This window comes from Sorex fumeus, unplaced genomic scaffold, assembly GCF_029834395.1.
Source record: "Sorex fumeus unplaced genomic scaffold, SorFum_2.1 ptg000010l, whole genome shotgun sequence".
Lineage (NCBI taxonomy): Eukaryota > Metazoa > Chordata > Mammalia > Eulipotyphla > Soricidae > Sorex > Sorex fumeus.
Window position 1 is genome coordinate 4,768,776 of NW_026606067.1, and position 23,476 is coordinate 4,792,251.

At 38.0% G+C, this 23,476-nt stretch overlaps 1 protein-coding gene and 1 pseudogene across 2 annotated transcripts; one reads left to right on the plus strand and one right to left on the minus strand.

Annotated features, from left to right (window-relative positions):
• Nucleotides 1-1,696: 1,696 nt before the first annotated feature.
• On the plus strand, nucleotides 1,697-19,549 carry ATP6V1G3 (ATPase H+ transporting V1 subunit G3). Of its 2 annotated transcripts, none has more exons than XM_056110837.1 (3): nucleotides 1,697-1,778; nucleotides 11,643-11,770; nucleotides 19,376-19,549. In XM_056110837.1, the coding sequence occupies exons 1-3, from the start codon at nucleotides 1,697-1,699 to the stop codon at nucleotides 19,547-19,549; spliced, it is 384 nt and encodes a 127-aa protein (XP_055966812.1). The 2 variants fall into 2 exon arrangements, with proteins under 2 accessions (XP_055966812.1, XP_055966813.1); XM_056110838.1 differs by having other exon boundaries at nucleotides 11,670-11,770.
• LOC130020212 (uncharacterized) lies at nucleotides 17,317-17,566 on the minus strand (annotated as a pseudogene).
• Nucleotides 19,550-23,476: the final 3,927 nt, after the last annotated feature.

Consider the following 23,476-nt stretch of genomic DNA (forward strand, 5'->3'; position numbering starts at 1 on the left):
TCCCCTAGAATGCCCGGCTGGCCTCTAAGCCATGGAGTAATCCTCTTGGTACTGATCTCGGCTATTCTTGGGTATTAATCTCCTGAATGATCCTTTTTTCTATAACTCAAGATCAAGCCTCATTCAAGCAAAAGGAGCTATTTGGTAAGTACTGTTGGTACAAAATTGAAGCACATTGCTTATAATGATCTCCACCTAAGAGTTAATGGGAATAACTGGTAGTCTTTATTCACTCTATTAGTAGGAAAGTGCTAATCTATGTCTAAGACAGGCTGAACTTGAGACTAATGAACTGCTCTCCACACTGTACTTCACACTTTTGCTTTCAAGAGTTGAAATGTACATTTACCAAGAGCTATTTGCTCACAGATGTGCATAGTCCAGTTATAATAATTATTGTAATTTAGTGATGAAAATTAAATTTTACAAGCTGATTCAATAATGAAAAAAGGAAAAAAGGGTTTCCCTAGGGGATAAAAAAGGCCGTTTCATTCAGAAAGATTTGCAAAAGGCAATATACACATAATATAGGGATATAGCTATGTGCAATGAGACAGCTCTAAATTTTTAGGGAAACATTTTTATTAAAACCTTTAAAGATTGAGTTTACAGGTTGCTTTACAATTATCCTTAAATTCATATGCCTAACTCAAGAGATTGAACCTGACATCTGTATATGAGACAATAAAAATGTAGTTTATGAAAGTAATAATTCACAAAACTCCAATTTGAAAAGCATTTCAAGGAAAGAAATTTTTGCTTTTAAGTCAAAAGATTCACTTTTTATTTCAAATAAAAATTTTATATGTGCTTAAATGATACTTTATGATTCTCCATGATAATCTTCTGAGTCTCATCACTGCTAATTGAATCAAATAACATGGATATTTCTATATCACTCTAGGACAAGACCCAGTACAAGAAATATAAATTACATTATAGTACTGAAATTACATTTATAGTACTGAGAAATATAAATTTCATGGATAGGTTATTTTCTTTTAAAATTAAAATCTATCGTTTTAATTTCCCTTCATTTTATATACCATACTTAGATCTTCTGGAAATCCAACATATAGTATAACCAGAAAGCTACAAAATACCTCAGGGAGTTCTTTTCATTCCTATCTGTTACCTGAGACTAAGGGAGAAAAAAATGCATAGATCTCTAGCCTATTTTCTGTGCACAAACCTGGAAAATGTTCTTCCTAATAATAAGGTCATAAATTTGCCCCATACCAATAATTGAATCACTAGAAACAAATTTAAAAAATTGTGATTAGAAATGAAAAACAAAAAGCTTGGACAAAACATGAAGACCTTAGAACTTGGAAAGGAAAGTGAGTCAACTAGTTGGTGTATCCTGGAAGTTTATCTTATAAAGAAAATCTTACCCATAATTTTCAGAAATGGATTCAAGAATCCATTAAAAGTCTTTTCATAAGAAAAAGAAAGTTGGCAGAAATGATCAATTTTCTGCTTCCTTGTGTTAACTCAACCTGTTTTTCTGGATTCCACCCTTGGGCTCTCCTTGGAAGTCAGGTAGAGGGCCTCTACAGGCCTGTTTAGAGTAATCAGTTGTGTTTAGAGCTCCGTTGACACAACAATCTGAGGTATGTGGCCATTTCTAAAAGGATAAATAGACCTGTGGCTTCCCAGATTTCTCAGAAACCACCTGATTTAAAGCAGCCTCATCATGGCCAGCCAGTCTCAAGGGATCCACCAACTCCTTCAGGCAGAAAAACGGGCCAAAGACAAGCTAGAAGAAGCCAAAAAGAGTAAGTCTCTGTTCAACCCCACCTGTGAGGGTTTTGTCACAGGGAGGGGGAGGCAGGATCAGTGACAAGCATAGATTCCTGAAGCAACCAACCCCAGTTGAACCCCTGGCTTCACCGCACTTTCTGTGAGTCCAGAGCCTAGAAATTGTCTTCCATTGTTGTAGTGAGGTAGCGGTGGCCTGACTCGGTGCTCTGAAGAGACCCGAAAGCTGAGTAGAAAGATCACAGTCATGGAAGTTCTGGAGAACTGGACATAAGACTCATCTCTGTAATTTCCTTCAAGCCATGCCCCAGCTTCTCGGTATTGTGAAATGGTTAAGAGCTAGACAACTTCTAGATCAAATCTGCTTTATTAGTGAGGAAGTTTGAACATTTTTTTAAAAACTCTGTAAGCATAAGTTTCTCTTTTTGTAAAAATTGGATAATGACGGTTAATAGCTCATTTGCATTCCTCTTGTCACTTCTCATTTATAACATTTTAAAATATTTCCTTTTTATCCTCATTTTCTAACGTCCTTTTTGTTCAGTCATGCATCTGTAGATTCACACACAGAATGTTCTGTAAACTCCAACCCCCTTCCTATTCACTTTGATATTCACAAGTAACCATTTGAAGGAGGTGTTTCTATTACTTATGCAAACAATTAGAAAAAAGAGTTCATAATTTGTTCAAGGCTGTATATGCGGTTTTTATTTGTAAGAAAATTTTCACAGGCATTTTTCCTAGTACCATATTTACTCTTCTTACTAACTCTTTTTGCAAAGAGGAAAGAAAGTGATGCTTGGAATTTATGAAATTTGCTCAAAGCCATAGGGAGAGTAAAGGTAGAGACAGGATTAGGATAGGTTCTCATTCCCAGCCCAAGACATTAACACCTGCATTATACCCTTTCAGAGTGTATAATAGTGAGTAAACTAAAGTTGATCTCTAGCTCAAATATAGGTTCCCTCTGAGCCAAGACCTATGTTTTCTTCTCTCCCATTTATATCACACCATAAAGCAATCTTATTACCTAATAATCTATGTAACTAATTAAATTTCCTCCACTGCAGTTAGATTAGAAGTCCAGGGAGATAAGGGCCATGACTTAAAACTGTCACTGATCTCTCTGAATTATATATAAAAGAGGGGGAGGTGCCAACAAGAGCTTGTCTACATGCATTGAAAGAGATGCAAGGAAAATAGATTTTAACGCAAGGAAAGAAATCAGAACTGAGACACTGCTTCGTTCATTGGGGTTTTCCACCATGGATGTAATTATTTTCTTTCTTAAGATAAATTGATTTTCTGAACACTCAACAATGCACAGATGTTAACTTAAGAAGAGACCTTGTATGGTGATAGAAGCAGAGAGGATAGGGCAAGTAACTGAACACCAATTTCTGCTACTTCTTAATTATCTTTTCTGCAACAAACTACATAATGATTATAAAACGGTGTATATGCAGCATGATGTTTTAAGCAAAGCAACCCCAGATCTGCTGGCTGAAACATTAGGCAACTCCCTTTGCTTTATTCAAATTTCTTTGACCATCATATGTGGTATCAGGGATCACCCTAGCACTGGATGCGTGCAAGGCAAGTACCTTGCACCCTCTTTAACCCTAGTTTTCTCCTCTCCCCACCTCCTCCTCCTTCTCCTCTTCTTCCTTTTCCTCATCTTCCTTTGTTGCTGCTGTTCTTGTTGTTGCTGTATTTACTGTTCAGATTAATTGTATGAATAAAGAGGAAAACCTGAATTGTTTTTATAAAGATGACAGAAAAGCTTAAAAAATTGCCTTTATTCACTAATATTGGATTCAACAATACTTATTAGTTAAGACTCTAATACAAAATTTTACGTGCAAAACAGTCTATTTTGTTGAATTCAGGTAGAATCAAAGTAGATTAGACACTGTTTTAGATTATTTTAGTTAAAGTTAATTCCTTTTACATTAAAATAAATACTCATTAATCAAAGCCCAGAAGTGAGTGTGTCTGCAACAAGCTCTGTTTTCACAACAGACCATCACACTAGTCCTGGAGCTTCCAGCCTGGGACATTGAACTGAATCTTCAGTGAGAGTTAGATAGAGGTAAAACAGGAAGAGCAAAGCTTGGATTTCTCTAAAATACATGATACTTTTGCTTCTTGTGATTTCCATGAGTGTAATATGTACTTTATTGTGCCATTAAAAATGAAGAACACAGGCAGAAGACAAAACAGATCAACAGACTGTAGTGTATGTTTTGTATGTGGGAAGCTCAAGTTTGATCCCTGACACTGCATGGTCCCCCGGATAATTCCAGAAGTGACCTTAAAGTACTGCTGATTGTGGCCACCCTCCCCATCCTAGTCCCTAAAATTTTCTACAAAGGCAGTGCTCAACGTTTACATCTTTGAGTCAACTAGAATAGTTGAGAACAAATCCACTTCCTGCCTTCTTCTAGCTATACAACATTTGGCAATGCAGTTTTAATCATACTGTGCCTCAGTTTCTCAGCCTCAAAATGGAGCCATTCATGGTATTATGTTATGTAATTGCCTTGTGATGAACTGAGTTAGTAATTATAACTAACTGTAAGTACACAAATATATTAAAATTTTATAAAATATATTAAAATAGTAATCATTCATTTTCATGGGTCCATTGGATGCCAGTCATCAACATTTTTTAAAATTCAGCTAATTACCTATTTACTTCCAAAATACAGATAGTTATTTAAACAAGCATCTTGATTTAATAAAATTTTTTACTATTCAAATGGATGTTTTGGTTCATGAGGACATGATTTTTAATAAACTAATGAAGTAGGAGTCATTATGCTAGAGCTTTATGACCCTGCCTGTGTGTTTTGTAGGCTTGTAAATGTTTCCTAATTCTTTATAGTTCACAGACAAATGGGGAGTTTGAAAGTATATTGGACTTCCATATCTGTGAGCAGTTAACATTAAAATAATAATCAGAGAACATTTTCATCTATTAGTAGTTTTTTTTATATCCACCAAAGGATCAACACAAATTATCTACATAGGCTATTTTTTAATAATGGAATCTTTAGTGGAGGACAGGCACAAATAAACAAAGCACTCAGAAAGTAGAGGAAGAAATGAAGTATATTAAGGTCATAAGAAAAGTTCTACAACATCAGTCATCAAACAGAAGGTTGACTATGATATCAAACAAGAGATCAAAAGTAATGTCAAATAAGAGGTTGTTTAACATTGATTTTTTTCAGCATTTGTTATAGGTAGGAAAAATAGTAGTATTTCATGAACCAGGTCAGTTTATCATAAAATTAACAACCCTACAAAAATTTAAAAACAGTGTTTCTCTTGCATAGTAAATCAGAATAAAAATGTTTTTTGGTAACGAATCAAGATCTCTGAATAATAATAAGCTATTCTTTGCTTTTATAGCAAATTAAGGTCATCCTGCATGCTTTACAAATATGTTTGTCAGGTAATACATTCATTTGATTGCTTACTTTTTCCACAGGTATCTGGCTTTGTTTGCAATGTTCCACTGATAGCACAGAAAGCTTCTGCCACAGTTCCCTGAGATGTCTATAATTAATTGACACTAAAGGCTTAAGATAGCAGAAATGCATATCCACTATCATTATCACTATCACCCCATTGTTCATCAATTTGCTCAAGTGGGCACCAGTAAAATCTCCATTCATCCCTGTGACGTGCTAGTGTAGCCCGATGGCATATTGTGGCTCTTTCAGGGTCAGGGGAATGAGGACCATTATTGTTACTGTTTTTGGCGTAGCGAGTACACCACGGGTAGCTTGCCAGGCTCTGCCTTGCAGGCCGGATACTCTCGGTAACTTGACGGGCTCTCCTAAAGGGATAGAGGCCTTTGGGGCAGCTTCTAATCACCTTTACAGGTGTTTATCATATGTTTGTCAGGTAATACATTCATTTGATTACTTACTTTTTCCAGAGATATCTGGCTTTGTTTGCAATAGCTCAGAAAGCCTCGCCACAGTTCCCTGAAATTGCTATAACTGACACTAAAGGCTTAAAATAGCAGAAATGCATATTTTAAGAATATGAAAATCAATATTCTGGAGATCAGAAGTTTAAAAACAATATAATAACCAAGTTGGTTTATTCTAAAGACACTAAAGAAGACAATTCTATCCTCCAAGAATTGTCAACAATCTTTAGCATCCCTGGTCTTTGTAACTGCTGTCTCTGTATTCACAAGAGCTTCTTTCTGTCTGCTCTGTGTATTTAAGTCACTGTGTCAAATTCCTCTTTCTTTATAAGTATCTCATTCACTGGACTTAGGAACCATCTTAAGCTATATGAACTCATTTTAACTACTTCTGCCAAAATCCTATTTCCAAATAATATTGGCACTCACTAAACTTGCCTTTTGGAAGTTACAATTGAACTCAGCCACCTCTGACAAATGTACTTCATGGTCTTAAAATTTTGTCTTCTTTATTCCTGTTTGTTAGTGGTAATATCTTCAAGAAGTCTCCTATATTTCCTTTCTCTATATTCTTTCCATTCAATTTTTCTACTGAATCCACTTCAGATTTTTGACCTTACTTCTCCACCTATACATCCCTTGCTTAAATAACCAAATTACCAAATCCAATATTAGTTCAAAATTCTAGTCACATTGGATCCCTTTCATCTCTTAAACTTTCTTCTTTTTCATTGGACTACATTCTTTTTCTGCCTTACTTCTATCTTTGCAATATTGCATAATGAGACTCCAATGAAGACTTTTCTTTTCTCATTTTGCAGCCACTTCATAGAGTGATCACCTTGAATAGGTGTTTTTCAATACATCTCCATTATAATAATGTTGTGGCATAAAATTTCTAGCTTTGCTTGATTTTTCATCTCCAAATTTATCAAAACCTTCTCACCATCATCACTTGATGCCAATCTGGCCTCTCCATTAAAGTGCTTTTTTAAACTGTGCAGCCTGTTTTTTGTTTATATATGGACTCTGCCTTTAAAGCCTACAGATGCCCTTAGCAATGTCACTGCTACTTCACTTTTTATAGCAATCATGAACATCTGTCTGAACTATTGTAATAGATTTCAAATCTATCTCTCTGCTTCTCTGTATACCCTACAATCTATTTTTCTCACAGGAGCCAAAGTAATCCTTTTACACTGGGAGTATTTTGCCAGACTTTGACTCAAGACCCTTCTAGAATTTGTCATCTGAAGAACCAAAACCCTCACCCTGCCTCTATTGAGCTGTGTGTGACCTGACCCCACAGCTATTTCTAAATGTGGCCTCCGAGATGTTTTTTATTTCCATCCCTTGTAGTATTTGCTGCTATTGGCTGCATCCTACTTGGGACTATCTGTTTGCTGGTTTCCATTTCTACTCGGATCACTATTCGCAGGTACCACCTGTGACTCTTTCTTTTTCAAGTCCTAAAATTTTGGCATTGAACTAGGGAGGACTTAGACTATTTTTTCTCTTCATTCCTTGGATTTTAGACTGAACTCCATTGTATAGCCCGTACACAAACTCAGATCACTGATGCAGAAATGTCTATCTAGATCTTTTTCTTGGCTTCCAGACGTGCCTGTCCAGCCGTGCTTTTATTCTTCCTTTGGATGTTCTCAGAACTACCAGTCTGACCTGGTAGTCTCCTCCTGGTTCCCCATGCCGCATGTCTGGGTCTATTTATATATTTTATTTGCCCTGTGAACTTAAGATGCAACTATTAACATAGCGGAAAAGCACATTTCCTGTATTTTATAATTTTCCTCTTGGAAATCGGAGCAACATGTACACAATTCTAAATCCTCCAGATGGCTTCGTTGATGACAGCCTAAGGATTTCTTAAATGTTCTCAACAGTCACTACCTCTCTTCTCAGCAGAAGGTCCCCAAGGAATTGGACCTATTTTCCTAAGAAATATTAGAAGCAGTTTAGACCTCTTTGTCAAGGGCTTCTTGAATACTTTCTAATGACTCATCACAGTCAATTATTAATCCATTTTATAGCTGACAAACTTGGGGTCAGAAATTAATTTGTTCAAGATCATGTGGTTTCCTAATGCTTATTTCAGTAATGACTATCATACACTTGATTCCCTTCTCAAATAATAAAATCTTCTCTTTTTTTATTTGTTTTGCTTTTGGGGTCACACCTGGTGATGCACAGGGGTTCCTCCTGGCTCATGCTCTCAGGGATTATTCCTGGCGGTGCTTGGGAGACCATATGGGATGTTGGGAATCGAAACTGTGTCGGCAGTATGCAAGGCAAACGCCTTACACATTGTGCTATCACTCGAGCCCGGAAATCTCATTTCTATCATGAATGTGACTCCAGAATATTCAGAAATCCAGTTTTCTGCGTCCTAGAGTTAATTAATACTGGGAAAATTCAGTTAAATTGGCTCTTCCTAACCAAAACCCAGGAAGAGTTTATCTTTGAACCCTGTCCTCTGTTTCCCACACAGAGTTTAGTTACAACTGTCTTAACTGGATATTTCTAATCCTTTCGCCAGAAATCACCTGGAAACCAATACAAAAAATGCTTTCTCTCTTTTTTCTTTCCACCTTCCCAACTATGGACAGTATCTCAATTGTGACTTTCTAAAAGTAGGATGCATCTCTGTAGCAAACCACATATTTAAAAGTAAATGGCATTACTAAGATAAATCATTTTCATAAGGAGATCTGTAAAATACCATAGAAGTTTCATGTCTTTTTGTATAATTCTCCAGATGGACCAACCACTCATTCCATTATTGACCTGACTAATGAGTCTATTCTGCTCTGGAGGTTTCCTCCTCAGAAGTTCTTCCCAGTCGGACCTGATAGTCTCCTCCCTGGTCCCCATGCTGCATGTGTGGGTCTATTTATATTTTTTATTTGCTTTGTGAACATAAGATGTAACTATTGAAATAGCAGAAAAAGCACATTTCCTGTATTTTATAATTTTCTTCTTGGAAATTGGAGCAACATGTACACAATTCTAAAATATGCTCTATTTATGTCAACTAGAAATAGAGATATCATCTATCATCTGTACTTGCCTATCCTCTGTTTCTAGTCTTAAGGATAAGATACAGTAGGTGTGTTAGAAATGATATGGTAGATGTGGTAGAAATATTGAAATAATGATAGATGGCTGTACAAAAAATCATATTTGCTTTGATCACAGTAATTAAAACAGGAGATTTGCTTAAGATCACCACTTTTTCCAATCAGGAATTTGGTCTGCTCAGTCTGGCTGGCCTTGTAGGAATTCAAGATTAAATACTTTCATCCCACTATCAGTCCCACCCTCCATCCCATCCATGTTTGATACAGAAAGTACTGAGAGCAAAGACTCTGAACTTCTTTGGACCCCATGAATCATGGTATTCATTGTAAAGAAGAAAGAGGTGTTATTTTAAAATTGGGAAATCTTCCTATGCAGAGAAGTAAGCTAGAGACGGATTGAATGCATGCCTTTTTTTATTTTATTTTATTTTATTTTTTTACCTCCAGCAAAACAGCAGGCTGGAGACTTCAGTTTCTGCCACTGGATTGCATCTGGTAGAGTCTGTGCAGGTTTTCACAGAGACAACTGCTGAGTCTACACAAAAAATTGCTGTGCCAGCAGCAATTTCCCGGTGACTCTCCAGTTTAATTGAATGAGAACCAGCAGGTACTGGTGCCAGGTCCAAGGAACCACAGTCTCATTCGGAGCTTGTCACCAGGTGACAGAGCTAATATACAACCTCTTCCGTGGAGCACTGGATGGTGCCCAGGGGTAGGGCACACAGAACTTTTCCTATTAGTGTAACTTTTTTATGTGCTGGAGTCATGATTTTGAAACAAATATTTTATATGTGCTATTAAGATTGAGAATCATGATGTTTCCTGCAATTTTTTTAATAAAATGGTTGTGTTTTCTACACAACCATTACTGTGTTGAAAACTCATTACTGTGAAAATTTTAATGCATTTTGGACACATTTGCCCTAGTTTAATGATAAGCAGTGATTAAAAAAAAAGTGGAATAGTTTTACCTGCCAACTATGAGTAGTATGTGCCTGGTTGTCACAAACTTGTTAGAAATATAGAGATGAAGGAACTAGCATATAGAAAACTGTGATGATCATTCTGTTACTTAAGTAGGTGAAATGTAACTGCTGAAACTGTTCCTTTAAGCATAGGACATCACTGCCCTCCCGTTGTTCACAGATTTGCTCGAGTGGGGCCCAATAACATCTCCATTGTGAGACTTCTTGTTTCTGTGTTTGGCATATTGAATACTCTCGGTAGCTTGCCAGGCTCTCCAAGAAGGGCAGAGGAATCGAACCTGGCTCGGCTGGGCTGGCTGTGCGCAAGGTAAAGGCCCTACCGCTGTGCTATCACTCAAGCCCAAGAACAGAACATCAGAAAAGCATTACTTTTCACCAGGATTAAGGTTGTTTTGTTTTGTTTTGTTTGCTCAGGATTTACTCCAGACTCTGCTCCCAGGGATCACTACTGGTGGTATTTGGGAAACACGTGGTGCTGAGATTGAATCCAGTTTGGCAAATACTTGACCTACTGAATTATCTCTCTGAACCAGAATAAGGGTTTTTGGGTAAAGATAGAGTTGATATACATTTTATTTTGTTTGGATCTTTTATTTTATTCAGTGATTAGCATAGCAACTTGTACCTAGCAGGAAGAAAATTTAGGAATCATGTAATCTCAACTGCTACAAAGGTATATAAAAACATAAATGATGGGGCTGGGAGGATAGCACAGTGGGTAGGGCATTTGCCTTGCATACTGCTGACCCGGGTTCAATTCCCAGCATCCCATATGGTCTCCTGAGCACCACCAGGAGTAATTCGTGAGTGCATGAGCCAGGAGTAAGCCCTGTGCATCACCGGGTGTGACCCCCCCCAAAAAAAAAACATAGATGATAAAACTTCATGTTGGGAAGTTGCTTTTTTGCCTATTGAATGAAAAATTACTTAGTTCAAAGTCTGCATAAAGAGAAGCTTAAGAGACATCATCAGAGAAAAGAAAGAATTCAAGAAATAAAACAATGAAGGCCTTTAAGTGAATTTGAAACACAATAGATTTAGAGAAGAAAAGGATTTTAAATACACTGAGTTTCTTTAAAGTTTTAATGATCACAAAGCTTTAGTGCCTAATCCCCTAAAGGAGGTGAGGGTGGGGTACAGAAGCAATTAATATCAGCCTATAACCCCCCAAACTTACTCAGCTTGTCCAGGAAACAGTCCTGTGTTTAGCTAATGATCCCCATAGCATTGTGCTTACTTCAAACTTTCATCTCCGAAGCTGTCTGCTGGCTTAAGGCCTACACCTTTGCTCTTAATAAAAGGAAAGAGCTACTTAACTCAATCTCCTAACCATTAAAAACAATTGGTTTTACAACCACTTTCAAGTTCCCTTCAGTGAAGACAGCTTACAAAAAAACGTGTATCTAGATAGGCTTTGATGTGGGGGTTAATCAGAAATTCTAGAGCCAACAACTGGGGAGGAAAAAATACCAATAAAGTGGCTTAAAAAATTGTGAATCAATTTGCTGGCAACTGCATTGCATGTTGCAGTGCTTTTGGAGATCTGCCAGAATTTAATAGGATCCTCTGGTGTGAAGTGAAGGGTCCTGGCAGCAGATGGGGACAGAAAATTTAACCAAATAATGTCAAATTTGTTCTCTGCTGCTACTACTGTAAGAGCACAGATACTTATTTAAACATCAAAGTATAAATGTTGCCATTTTCACGATCGAAAGAATGCAATAAAAGGAAAATTTCAGTATTTACTATTTTTAAATGAAGTTTGCCATTCAAGAAAAAACAATTAAAATAAAAATAACAGTAAATTTTGCTTATATTTTTAAAAACAGATCTTTGAAATTCCATGACTATTAGAAAACCATGACTCCCCCTACTTTTCAGGAAAAGTAAAGCGACTCAAGCAAGCTAAGGAAGAAGCCATGGCAGAAATTGATCAGTACAGAATGGAAAAAGATAAGGAGTTTCGACTGAAACAGTCGAAGGTAAGTCAAAGTCAGCCCAGCTTTTGACACAAAATACATTTTAAATAGCAATATTCATAAGGTAGAATGCAAAGTATCAGCGTAAATACACTGTATTGAGCAGATACATAACAATATCAGATTAAATGTTAAATACTATAGAATTATGGATTTGCATTTTCATCATCAAGGTTTGTTTGCCATATGAAACAGCAATACAGGGGTTGGGAAGATAGTACAGTAATTGAGGCATTTGCTTTGCTAATTCTGTCCCAACAACACAGGAATGATCCCTGAGTGTTGAATTAGGACTAAGACCTGAGCACTAAGGATTGTGCCCCAAACAGAAAATCAATTAAACTTATTTTTGTCTGTTGATGTTTACAAGCATAATCAATAAAAAGTATGCACTTTACTATTGTGAATGGGTTTGTTAAATCAAATTTCCTTTGGTGAACTCAAGATTTACAAATGACCAATACAGAGATTGTTGAACATAGCTGAAACATTTCCTGGACTTATGAATGTGTTGTGTGTATGGCGGGGTGGGGGGGGTGGGGAATGGAGGGCATGGGGGCAGGGGAAGGAGAGGAGAAGATAGGGTTTGGGACCACACCCAGCAGTGCTCAGGGCTTACTCCTGGCTCTATGCTCAGGGATCACTCCTGGTGGGGCTCAGGGAACTATATGGGATGCAGGAGACTGAACTCAGGTAGACTATGTGTAAGACAAATACCCTATCTACTCTATTATCACTCCAGCCCCAGCATTTTTTTTATTTTATTTTTTCAGCTGGATGGCATTGTTCAATAACTTATTGAGGAAAATTGAAATAAATATTCTTTTCCACACTAGCATTAAAAAAGTCTCTGAATTTTGCAAAATAAAATACAGCATGAAGTTTGTAGAGCTGACATCCTCTTATCCATGTTATAAAATAGAATTCTTAAATTCCACAAGTCATAACTAAGGCTTATGTGATATTTTTTCTGTCTTTGTTAAAACAAAGATAGAGGTTTGTAACACTGCAAAATGAAATTAAAGTAGGTTGAAAATCACTGTTCGCAACTTTTATTTTAGCAGAAGTAGAGTTGGAGATTTTGTGGGATCAGGAAAATTGGATCCCATGATAGGAAACTATTTTCCAGTGGGATATTTCTTAAAATAAAAACTCCTTCTAGAATAAAATAAAAACTCCTTCTAGAATAAATAAATCAGCAAAAGTAAATTCTTCTTGTCAATATTTGAAAAAAGAACTATAAAATCCTAAATCCCTACAGGTCTAGACAGACCCACATAAATGGCCTCTGGAAATCTCTTGCCCGTAAGTTCTGAAAATTTCCTATATTTACTTTTTTTTTTTTTTGCTTTATATTGTAAAAGTCAGACTTTTAAGATCAATTGAATGAAGCCAGTCAGATCAAAAGTTTGAAAAAAGTTCATGATAAGATACAAGACTTTTTAACTGTATGCAAAAAAATATCTATTTTGGTCATTTGTAAGATGTTCCTCCACTGTTGTCGCTTCTCTTTCTAGAGTAGCCACTTGGTTTCTTGTTCTTCAAACACACTGAACATGCTCTACCCCAGAGCCTCTGCATATGCCATAGATACACTCAACTTATTTTTATTTCTACTTAACCATTGCTTCCTCTTCCTGATCTATTTATCTAAAGTTTTGTCTACAATTAAAAAGAAATTCCCCAATATTGCCGTTGTATCAATCACTGATGAATAAATAAGCTACATATTCACTTTTTTGCTTGCTGCCACTCTTTTCTTCTGGACCATGAGTATCAAAGGGCAGCATCCCCCTTCCACGCCCACCCCTTCCCCCAAATATACACCCATAGTTTTCCTCAATATTCAAGTAGGATTTACCTCTAGTCAGCAGATATTTTTCTTTGAAAAAAATAAATTTCCCTTTATCTTTTCTATGAGGTCCTATCATTAACATAGTACGTTAGGTCCTGAGGAAACAACTATTCTTGACATCAATCAGTTTTATTATACTACTAGATTTTTAAAAATGCATTGGGAGGGTCATGGTGTTTTGGAGGCTACACTTGATGATCATCCTGAAGCTACCCCCATCTCAGTTGCCTCTTGTGGTGAATAGGGAATCTTGAGGTGCTGATGATCAAATCCAGGCCTCCTGCATACAAAGCATACAGCCCAGCCCATTCAGCTTCCTCGTAGACCCTAATATACTTTAATTTTGTTTGGTGTTTTGGAGCATCCATCCCAGGTAGGGTTCAGGGAGCCAGGGAGACACTCCCAGTGACACTCAACCATCCTGGCAGATCATGAGGGATTTAGGCTGCACTGCTACTTCAGTCCTGCAGTGCCAGGGACCACGTGAACTCCCCCTCTCTGCCCTAGGGATGCACAGGGATATCCACGGCTGCATCAGGAGGCCACCAGGAACTAAGGATCAACCCCCGCCCCTGTGCTTTCCCTAGAACTTACATTTTAATTTTTTAAAATAATATCAACACAAACAATGGTATCAGCAAATGGCTGGGTTAAGGCTCTTGGAACATAATTTTTCTAGAAGGATCCCATAAGATGCAAATCTGATTGAGGATATTTTTCCTCAGCTTTGGAGAATAATTAAAAGTCCGCATTGCTCTCATAATTAGCACTGGGCCAATTATACAGTGAGTTGATCAAAAGCTCACAGAGAAAGGTCACTGTGTTTAGGCCTTGGCTACTTCAAGCATGTTGTAAAGCCATTAGCACTGCTCCTCTTTCCTTGCCATGACCTCCATATGTCTGACATGTTCTCTTTCCAGTTAAATCACACTATCATTAACCCAGGACAAGTGGGAGGTCACCCAGGACAAGGAATGAACCAGGTGACTTTTAACAGTAAACTCAATGTTACTTTTACGTTGCTTTTTCACTTTTAAAAATAAACAGTGCTTTTCCAAGTCCCTTGATTTATCAACATAAAAAAAATCATTTGAACTTGGGATATATACCAACAAATATTATTTTAGCCAAAATTAATTCATCCCTTTCTTCTCGTTGCAAACCAATAAAACATCTTGACTTAAAACAGATACCGCTGAAAGAATTTCTTGACCACAGTGAAAAATTCAATCTATTGTTGGTGCAGATAGAAGTTAGATGAGCATGAATCTAAACAAGACTGAACTGGGTAGATTGAAGATTTCTAGAGCTTCAATTTTTTTCCCTGATTTCATATCATGGAAGTATTTTGTTTCCCTGAAGCAATCACAAATGAAAAATGTAAACTGATTTACCTTTTTGGTACTTTAATGGTACTTTAACCTCTTCTTATGCTTCAGCTGAAACATTTGGACAACTTACAAAAAAAAAACTTAGAGTTGATATTTCATAGCATTTTGAGTAATTCTAATATGAAATTATAAACACCAGTCTCCATATTGAAATTTTGAAAACAAATAAGGAGAAATTCTATCTACTAGTACCTGTTACAGAATCATCAACCTGTAATTTATATTGTGTCTCAAACTTTCACGCAATATGCTTCTGCCAATATGAGTAGTAGAATACAAGTAATAAGTTTCTTATAATACCCAAAGACCTGGTCATCCCAGTGAGTTCAACAAATATTTCCTGAGCATATACCGTGGCCAGGAATTGTTTGAGACGTTAAATGCATATTAGCAAACAAGAGGATACTGACCCAGCCTTTTGCAAACTTAAATTGACTCATTTGAACTCGTTAGCTTAAATCAACACTCTGCCTGCAAACAAAAAAAAAATCACAGATTTCTTCCCAAGGGAGATCTATTAAAATACTGAAATAGTGTAAGATTGATTATACTATCTAGGAAGCATTGTAGAAATGTAAATTACATCAAGTCAGAAATAATATAATTATACAAAATGTGATATAAGATTCCAGATTATTTACAAGAATAGTCCAATATTTCTCGAAGTGTCTTGTTTAGATAACAATTTCAAGCAACACATTTTTTTAAAAAAAGTAACACTAATGACTAAAAACATTTTCTTACTTCTAAACTTCTATTCAAAGAATCTTCTTTATTACAATTTAATTCATAAAAATATTGCATTATCTAAACAAAATACATAGGATTACAATAAATATCAATTACTGCTGCTGACAGGGTACTAAAAGGTGTCATGCTGTACCCCTCTGGATTATTCAGAGACAGGACAAATCATCACCAAGAATGAGGCACACAAATAAGAAAAAAAGAGAGATCAAGAGCAATAGTTCAGTGGATAGGCCACTTGCCTTTCACATGACATGACCCACCTGGGTTGGAGCCCAGTAGCACATATAGTTCCCCAAACCCCACCACGAGTGATCCCTGAGTGCAGAGCCAGAAACCCTAAACACCACTGAGTAGGAGAGTCTCACCTCTCAGAAAAATAAAAGAAAAAAATGAGAAGTTTGTTACTGACATATATCCATCCTGTACTCATGGCAGTGGTCTAGCAGAGTATGAAATCTCAAAGGTCCAGCCCCATTGCCACTCAGAGAGGCCAATCAATTAAGAGACAATTAATTGAGGGACAGAGAAAGCCTGATTATCAACCAACCAGCCAACATGTTACAAGACAGCAGACTGATGTTCTGTAAAAACCATCATGTCTGTATGCTCAGAAAGATCAGTTTATATAGGAAAAGAACAAGGATGTTTGTTTTCAAGAAAAAGCAGGTTGCAGGCTGGTAGGTAATAAATGTTCTTGGTGCCTGGTTTTCAGAGGCACGAGAGTTTAGCCTATATGTTCCTTACCTTGTATAGATTTGGGGGAAGGACCCGCCAAAGGCAACATTCTCACAGTGCCAAGTCCAGGGGAGAGTTTGATTATTTCAGTTTTTAGTACAGCTCTTTTTTTGGGGGGGGGGGCGCAGTTACAAGCTGAGTAGTTCAAGTGTGGTCTGAGATGTCATCTTAGATGCAGAGAAATTTGGGAAGAAGGAATGGAAGATCTGTTGGATTATAAAAAAAAAAAAAAAGGACAGTTGGTCAATTTAATATCTGTGTTCTCCTTTCTTGGGCTGGAGCGATAGCACAGCGGTAGGGCGTTTGCCTTACAAGTGGCCAACATGGCCGACCCGAGTTCGATTCCTCCACCCCTCTCGGAGAGCCCGGCAAGCTACGAAGAGTATCTTGCCCGCACGGCAGAGCCTGGCAAGCTACCCGTGATGTAGCCAAACACAGTAACAACAAGACTCATGATGGAGACGTTACTGGGCCTGCTCGAGCAAATCGATGAACAACGGGAGGACCGTGACCGTTCTCCTTTCTTAGATCTTGCCTGGAAGAAGACCTTTAGAAAGATTATTATAAGCAATTATCTCATCCAAGTTAATCTCCCTTTTCCCTTCACAATCTCTCCGTTGAAATTAACATTTTGTTATATATTTTGGTGTGGCAGAGTTTTGTTTCCATATATTGCCATTTCCCTGTGCCTGCACTGTGAAACATAGTGAGCGCAGGCAGTTAGTAACCACTTAAAGTGTTAAAACTAAGATGTGTGCAGTACACAACAAATCACAATGATGATATTAAAAAACAATATAATACCTTTTATCTTCATTTTACATTAAAATAATATGGTATTTGTGGTTAACTAAACAACATTGTAAAAAATAATTGTTCCTATTTTAGGGTTTATTTTTTAGTATAATTAAAGCATTTCATTATTTTTAGGTTTGGAGGCCACACCCAAAGGTGCTCCTGGCTCTGTGCTCAGGAATTACTCCTGGCAGTGCTCAGAGACCATCTGAGATTCTGGAGATTAAACTGGGGTTACTACACTTGATCTTAGCCAAAAGGCCGAGAAGGGGGCTGGAGCGATAGCACAGCGGTAGGGCGTTTGCCTTGCATGCAGCCAACATGGCCGACCCGAGTTTGATTCCTCCGCCCCTCTCGGAGAGCCCGGCAAGCTACCGAGAGTATCTCGCCTGCATGGCAGAGCCTGGCAAGCTCCCCGTGTCGTATTCAATATGCCAAACACAGTAACAACAAAGTCTCCAATGGAGACGTTACTGGGCCCGCTCGAGCAAATCAATGAACAATGGGAGGGCCTTTACTTTACTTTACTTAAACTGGGGTTGGCTGCATGCAACGCAAACACTCTAACCACTACTCCTGGCAGTACTTCAGGGGTCACATGGGATGCTGAGCATCAAACCTGGGTCAGAGTCATGTAGGGCAAATGCCCTAACAGCTGTGCTACTGCTGTGGCCCTTTGATAGCACAGCGGTAGGGCGTTTGCCTTGCACGCAGCCAACATGGCCGACCCGAGTTCGATTCCTCCGCCCCTCTCGGAGAGCCCAGCAAGCTGCTGAGAATATCTTGCCCGCATGGCAGAGCCTGGCAAGCTCCCCATGGTGTATTCTATATGCCAGACGCAGTAACAACAAAGTCTCCTAACTATAACATTTTTAATTACTTGTATAGTTTGCATTGAGGATTCTAGTACATTTCTTTTAGACAACGCTCTGAATAATTTGTAATCATGAATGGTTGACATTTTTACAACAATCCCACAAAATGAGTGATATTATCCTCATAAAAATAATTTTAAACCTCAAGGCTGACCTGAATTCTTTTAAAGTCTCATACAATATTATAGTAATAGCTAAATATAACTATTTTGACAATGCTCCAAAGAAAAATAGACAATACTTACAACAACTGGCCTAAGTTTTTCAGGATTTAAGATATTGGCTTTAGAGGGTTGGGAAAAGAGCTCAAAGGCTAGAGCGTGCATGATTTACATGTGGGAGCCCAATCTTACCACATGTGTCCATGCCCCAACCCATGCTAGAATAGCCCTAGGCACCACAGGATGGCCCCCGACCCCCACTAGCATGTGGATATAGAAAACCTTGGTTTGGTAGAATATCACATGATATAATTGATTTAAAGGGAAAATTAACTTTAATGCAATTTTATTTTTTTTGGTAAGCAGTATTCTATTATGAGATGTCTTAGCAAGAGAAATAGGCCTCTGCTTCTTATATACTCGTTTTTCTTTTGGAAGCAGAAAGGTATTAAATGAAGAGGGTAGGGTGGATCATTTGAGTCTTTTCGACAGATTGAAAGGACAGTGTTGCATCATTTGTTGCTCAGGCAAGTTCCTTAAACTGCTCTCCATTTTGTGAAATGTGAATATTAATACTGCTAGCCACAATTTAGGCAACCTACCCAGGCACTGACAAAAGGCCTGGTAATTAGCAAAAAATTAACCATTACTGTTAATGGGTGACCTGGAGCGATAGTACAGTAGGTAGGGCATTTGCTTTGCATGCAGCCTTTAACATACATAATATATATGTATATATATATATGTATATATATATATATGTATATATATATATATATTTCCCTTAGGATATTCATTGAGAAACTAGTCACAACATTTCTTTCTGGGTCACACCCAGCGATGCTCAGGGATTACTCCTAACTCTACACTCAGCAATTACTCCTGGCGGTGCTGGGGGACCATATGAGATGACAGGGATTGAACCTGGGTCAGTCGCGTGCAAGGCAAATGCCTTACACGCTGTACTATTGCTCTGGCCGCAAGCCACAACAAATTTAACTTGTCTTTAGTGTACTTTACCAAATGCATTTGTTTTATTTTGGTAGATAATGGGCTCTCAGAGCAATCTCTCGGAAGAAATAGAGGAGCAAACACGAGGGAAGATCAAGGAACTGAACGGAAGCTACAACAAGTACATGGAAGAGGTGATGAAACAGCTCCTGAACATCGTCTGTGATGTGAAGCCAGAAATCCACCTGAACTACAGAGCTGCTGACTGAGTCCTCTTGACTGAGTCCTCTTTACTTCCCAATAAACACTGCTTGATTGCTGTTTAGATATTTATGTCTTTATGATTATATTAAGAAATTTGAAATGTTAATTGCATTTTATTTGTTTTTGTTTGGGGGCCTGGCGATGCTCAGGGCTTACTCCTAGCTCTGTGCTCCAGGATCAGTCTTGGAAGTGCTAAGAGGTCTGGAGGTTCTGGGGATTGACCTCAGGTTGGCAGTACACAAGGCAATATTGCTCCAAACCCTAGATTTTATTTTTTTAGGGTTCTTTGGGGGATGGGGCCTACCTGGCCTCTCTCAGACACTACTTCTGGCTCTGAATTCAGGGTGACTCCCAGTAATGCTCAGGGGACTATTTGATGCAGGAACTTGAGCCTAGGCCTCCTGCGGACATAGCACATAGTCAGTCTTTGAGCTATACTTCTGGACCTGAAATGTAAAATAATAATCCATGAAAACATAGATTTCAATTTGACATTAGTACACAAGCGCTGAATTTAAAATTAAAGTTGTTTCTTGATAAAAGACATGACCTTGTCTTTTAACTTGGAGTGACTCAAGAATACGAAGTAACATATATTTTTTGTCAGCAGATAGTAAAACAAGGACCCAAGCCATTTTTTAGTGGGTGTGAGAGCTTTTTTAAAAATTTCTCTGGACCTGAGGTATAGGTTAGCTGATAGGGCACTTGTCTTGCCCTTGGATGACCCAGGTTCAATTCTCAACACTACCAATGGTCCCCCCAAGCCCTTAAAGCAGTGATTTCCTAAAGCATAGAGCCAAGAATAATCCCTGAGCACTGCCTCATGTAGTTCAAACAATAAAACCAAAAAATTTTATTTTTTTCATCCGTTTAAGAAATGTCTTTTCAGTTATTGTTGTTGAACGATTATTTTTTAAAGGAGGATTATATGACTTATACAAATATAAAAAGAACATGAATTTAGAATTTTATTTACCTCATTAATTAGTGAGGAACAAGTAAAATGTTACTAGTAGTTACAAGCAGAATACTTTTTTTGGCAAGGGGCGGGGCGTGGAAACAGTCACACCCAGCAATACACAGGGGTTACTCCTGACTCTGCACTCAGGAATTACTCTTGATGGTGCTCAGAGGACCATATGGGTTGCTGAGAATCGAACCTGAGTAGGCCATGTGCAAGGCAAATGCCCTACCCACTGTGCCCCAGTCCACAAGCAGAATACTAATATAACTACTAGTTACAGTTACAACAATGTCGCAGGTAGTTGAAAGGTAATAGATAAAGAAAAATAATTGTATAACCATCCTTGCTACCAAACCCCAACTGACCATTTTCTCTTTAATTTTATTATTTCAATTGAAGTATCAGTTTAAAATAGTGCTGAAGTCAATTTTTTATAACAGAGGACTATTCCAATTATTCCACCAGAGTTTCAATCTCTCCACTATTATCCCACTGTCCCTTTCCTCTCCTTTCAACTCTCTTCTTTTCCGGTTATATTGCTCACATCTCAGCATTCGTTTCCATTGGACATTATCTAATCCATTTCTTTGTTCTTTTATAGTCCCATCCGGTATGTGTCTTTTACTTCCTATCTCACATCACTTTGCATGACACCCTCCAATCTCATCCAAGTTGCAGCAAGTTGTAAATGTTCATCTTTTCTCATGGCTGAAAAACATTTTACTGTGTTAATACACACCACAGCCTCTTTATCCACTCATCTGTTGTTGGGAATTTGGGCTGTTTCCTGATCTTGGCTATTGTAAATAGAGCTGTGATGAACATGGGTATACACATCCAAAAAGACATAAAATTAATTTCGTGGAAGGAAAAAGTCAATAACAACTATTAGCACAAATATTTAGACAAAAATAAAATAAACAAACAAATGAAACAACCTTTCAGGGATCTAGTGTATTAGTAGGTATATGACTAATAATATTGTTCTCCCCTCCCTCAAATTCACACATTGAATAAAATCCTCAAGCTTTTGGTATTTTGAGGAGAGGCCGTGCATGAAGATGCAGCTATCACGAATGGGGATAAAGTCTTTAACGAAAGAGCACAAGCTCACTTTCTTCCCACCACTTAAAGATGTGAGAAGTTGGTATGATCCAAATGATTCTCTCCAGAACCAAACTCTAGAGGCACCCTGTCCCTAAGCTGCCAGGCTATAGGACTATGAAAAACATAAATTTAAGCTTCTTAGACTTTGATATTTTGTTATAGAAGCCCCCAAATGGACAAAGATCTGCCACTAACTCAGTTACCTAGAAAGTTAATGGTTAAATTCATGTTAAGTATCAGGTCCTTTGTAAGTGGCATGGATAAGTTGCATAAAAGCCATTTGGCATTCACATTTCACAAAATGGGAAGCAGTTTAAGGAGCTTGCCTGAGAAACAAACGATGCTGTGCTGGCCTTCCAATCTGTCCAAAGGACTTCATCACTGCACCCTATCCCCTTCCATACTTACCATTCTACCTCCTTGAACTATTTCCTGATTATATCATTAAGATCACTAGCTTCTCTGACTTTCCAACATATTATTCATGCAGATCGATTTTAATTTCAAATCATATTTAATTACTTAATTCTTAGAAAACTATTCATAAATTCAATTCCAAATATCAACTAATAAGATCTCCAACTTTGCCCAATTTAATGAGCTCATTTCCAAGTGCTCACATTGTCACAGATAGTGGAACATTTTACTTCTTTTTTTTTGGGGGGGGTGCCACACCTGGCCATGTTCAGGGGTTACTTCTGGTTCTGCACTCAGAAATTCATCCTGAAAGTGCTTGGGATATCATATGGGATGCTAGGAATTAAACCCCATAGTCGAAGTGACATCTGCAATTGTTTGTTCATTGCAGCACTCTTTACAATAGCCAGAATCTGGAAAAAAACCTGAGTTCCCGAGAACAGATGACTGGTTAAAGAAACTTTGGTACATTTACACAATGGAGTACTATGTAGCTGTTAGAAAAGATGAAGTTATGAAATTTACATACAAGTGGTACTACATGGAAAGTATCATGTTAAGCAAAATGAGTCAGAAAGAGCGGGATAGACACAGAAAGATTGCATTCATCTGGGGAACATAAAGCAACAAAACAAGAGACTAACACCCAGGAATGGCTGAGATTAGTACCAGGAATTTTGCTCCATGACTTGAAGGCCAACCACACATGCTAGGTGAAAAGGAAGCTCAGATAGAGAAGAGAGCACCAAATAAAGGGTGTTGTGAGGACCCTCCCAGGGTGGGAGAAGCATGCTAAAAGTAGTCTATAGACCAAACATGATTGCCATTCAATGCCTCTCTTGCAAAACACAGTACCCAAAAGAAGAGAGAGAGAACAAGGGGGAATGCCCAGCCACAGAGGCAGGGTGGGATGGGGGGAGATGGGGGGTGGGAGGGATGCTGGGACCCGTGGTGGTGGAGGATGGGCACTGGTGGAGGGATGGGTACTTGATCATTGTATAACTGAAACTCAAGCACAAAAATTTATAAGTCTATAACTGTACCTCATGGTGTTTCACTAATAAAAAAATCTTTAAAAAAAGATAACAAGGGGTACTACATGGAAAGTATCATGTTAAATGAAATGAGTCAGAAAGAGGGGGATAGACACAGAAAGACTGCATTCATCTGGGGAACATAAAGTAACAAAATAGGAGACTTAACACCCAAGAGTGGCTGAGATTAGTACCAGGAATTTTGCTCCATGGCTTGGAGGCCAGACACACATGCTAAGGGAAAAGGGAGCTCAGATATACAAGGGAGCACCAAATAAAGGGTGTGGGGAGGATCCTCCCAGGATGGGAGAAGCATGCTGAAAGTAGACTATAGACCAAACATGATTGCCACTCAATGCCTCTTTTGCAAACCACAACACCCAAAAGGAGAGAGAGAACAAAAGGGAATG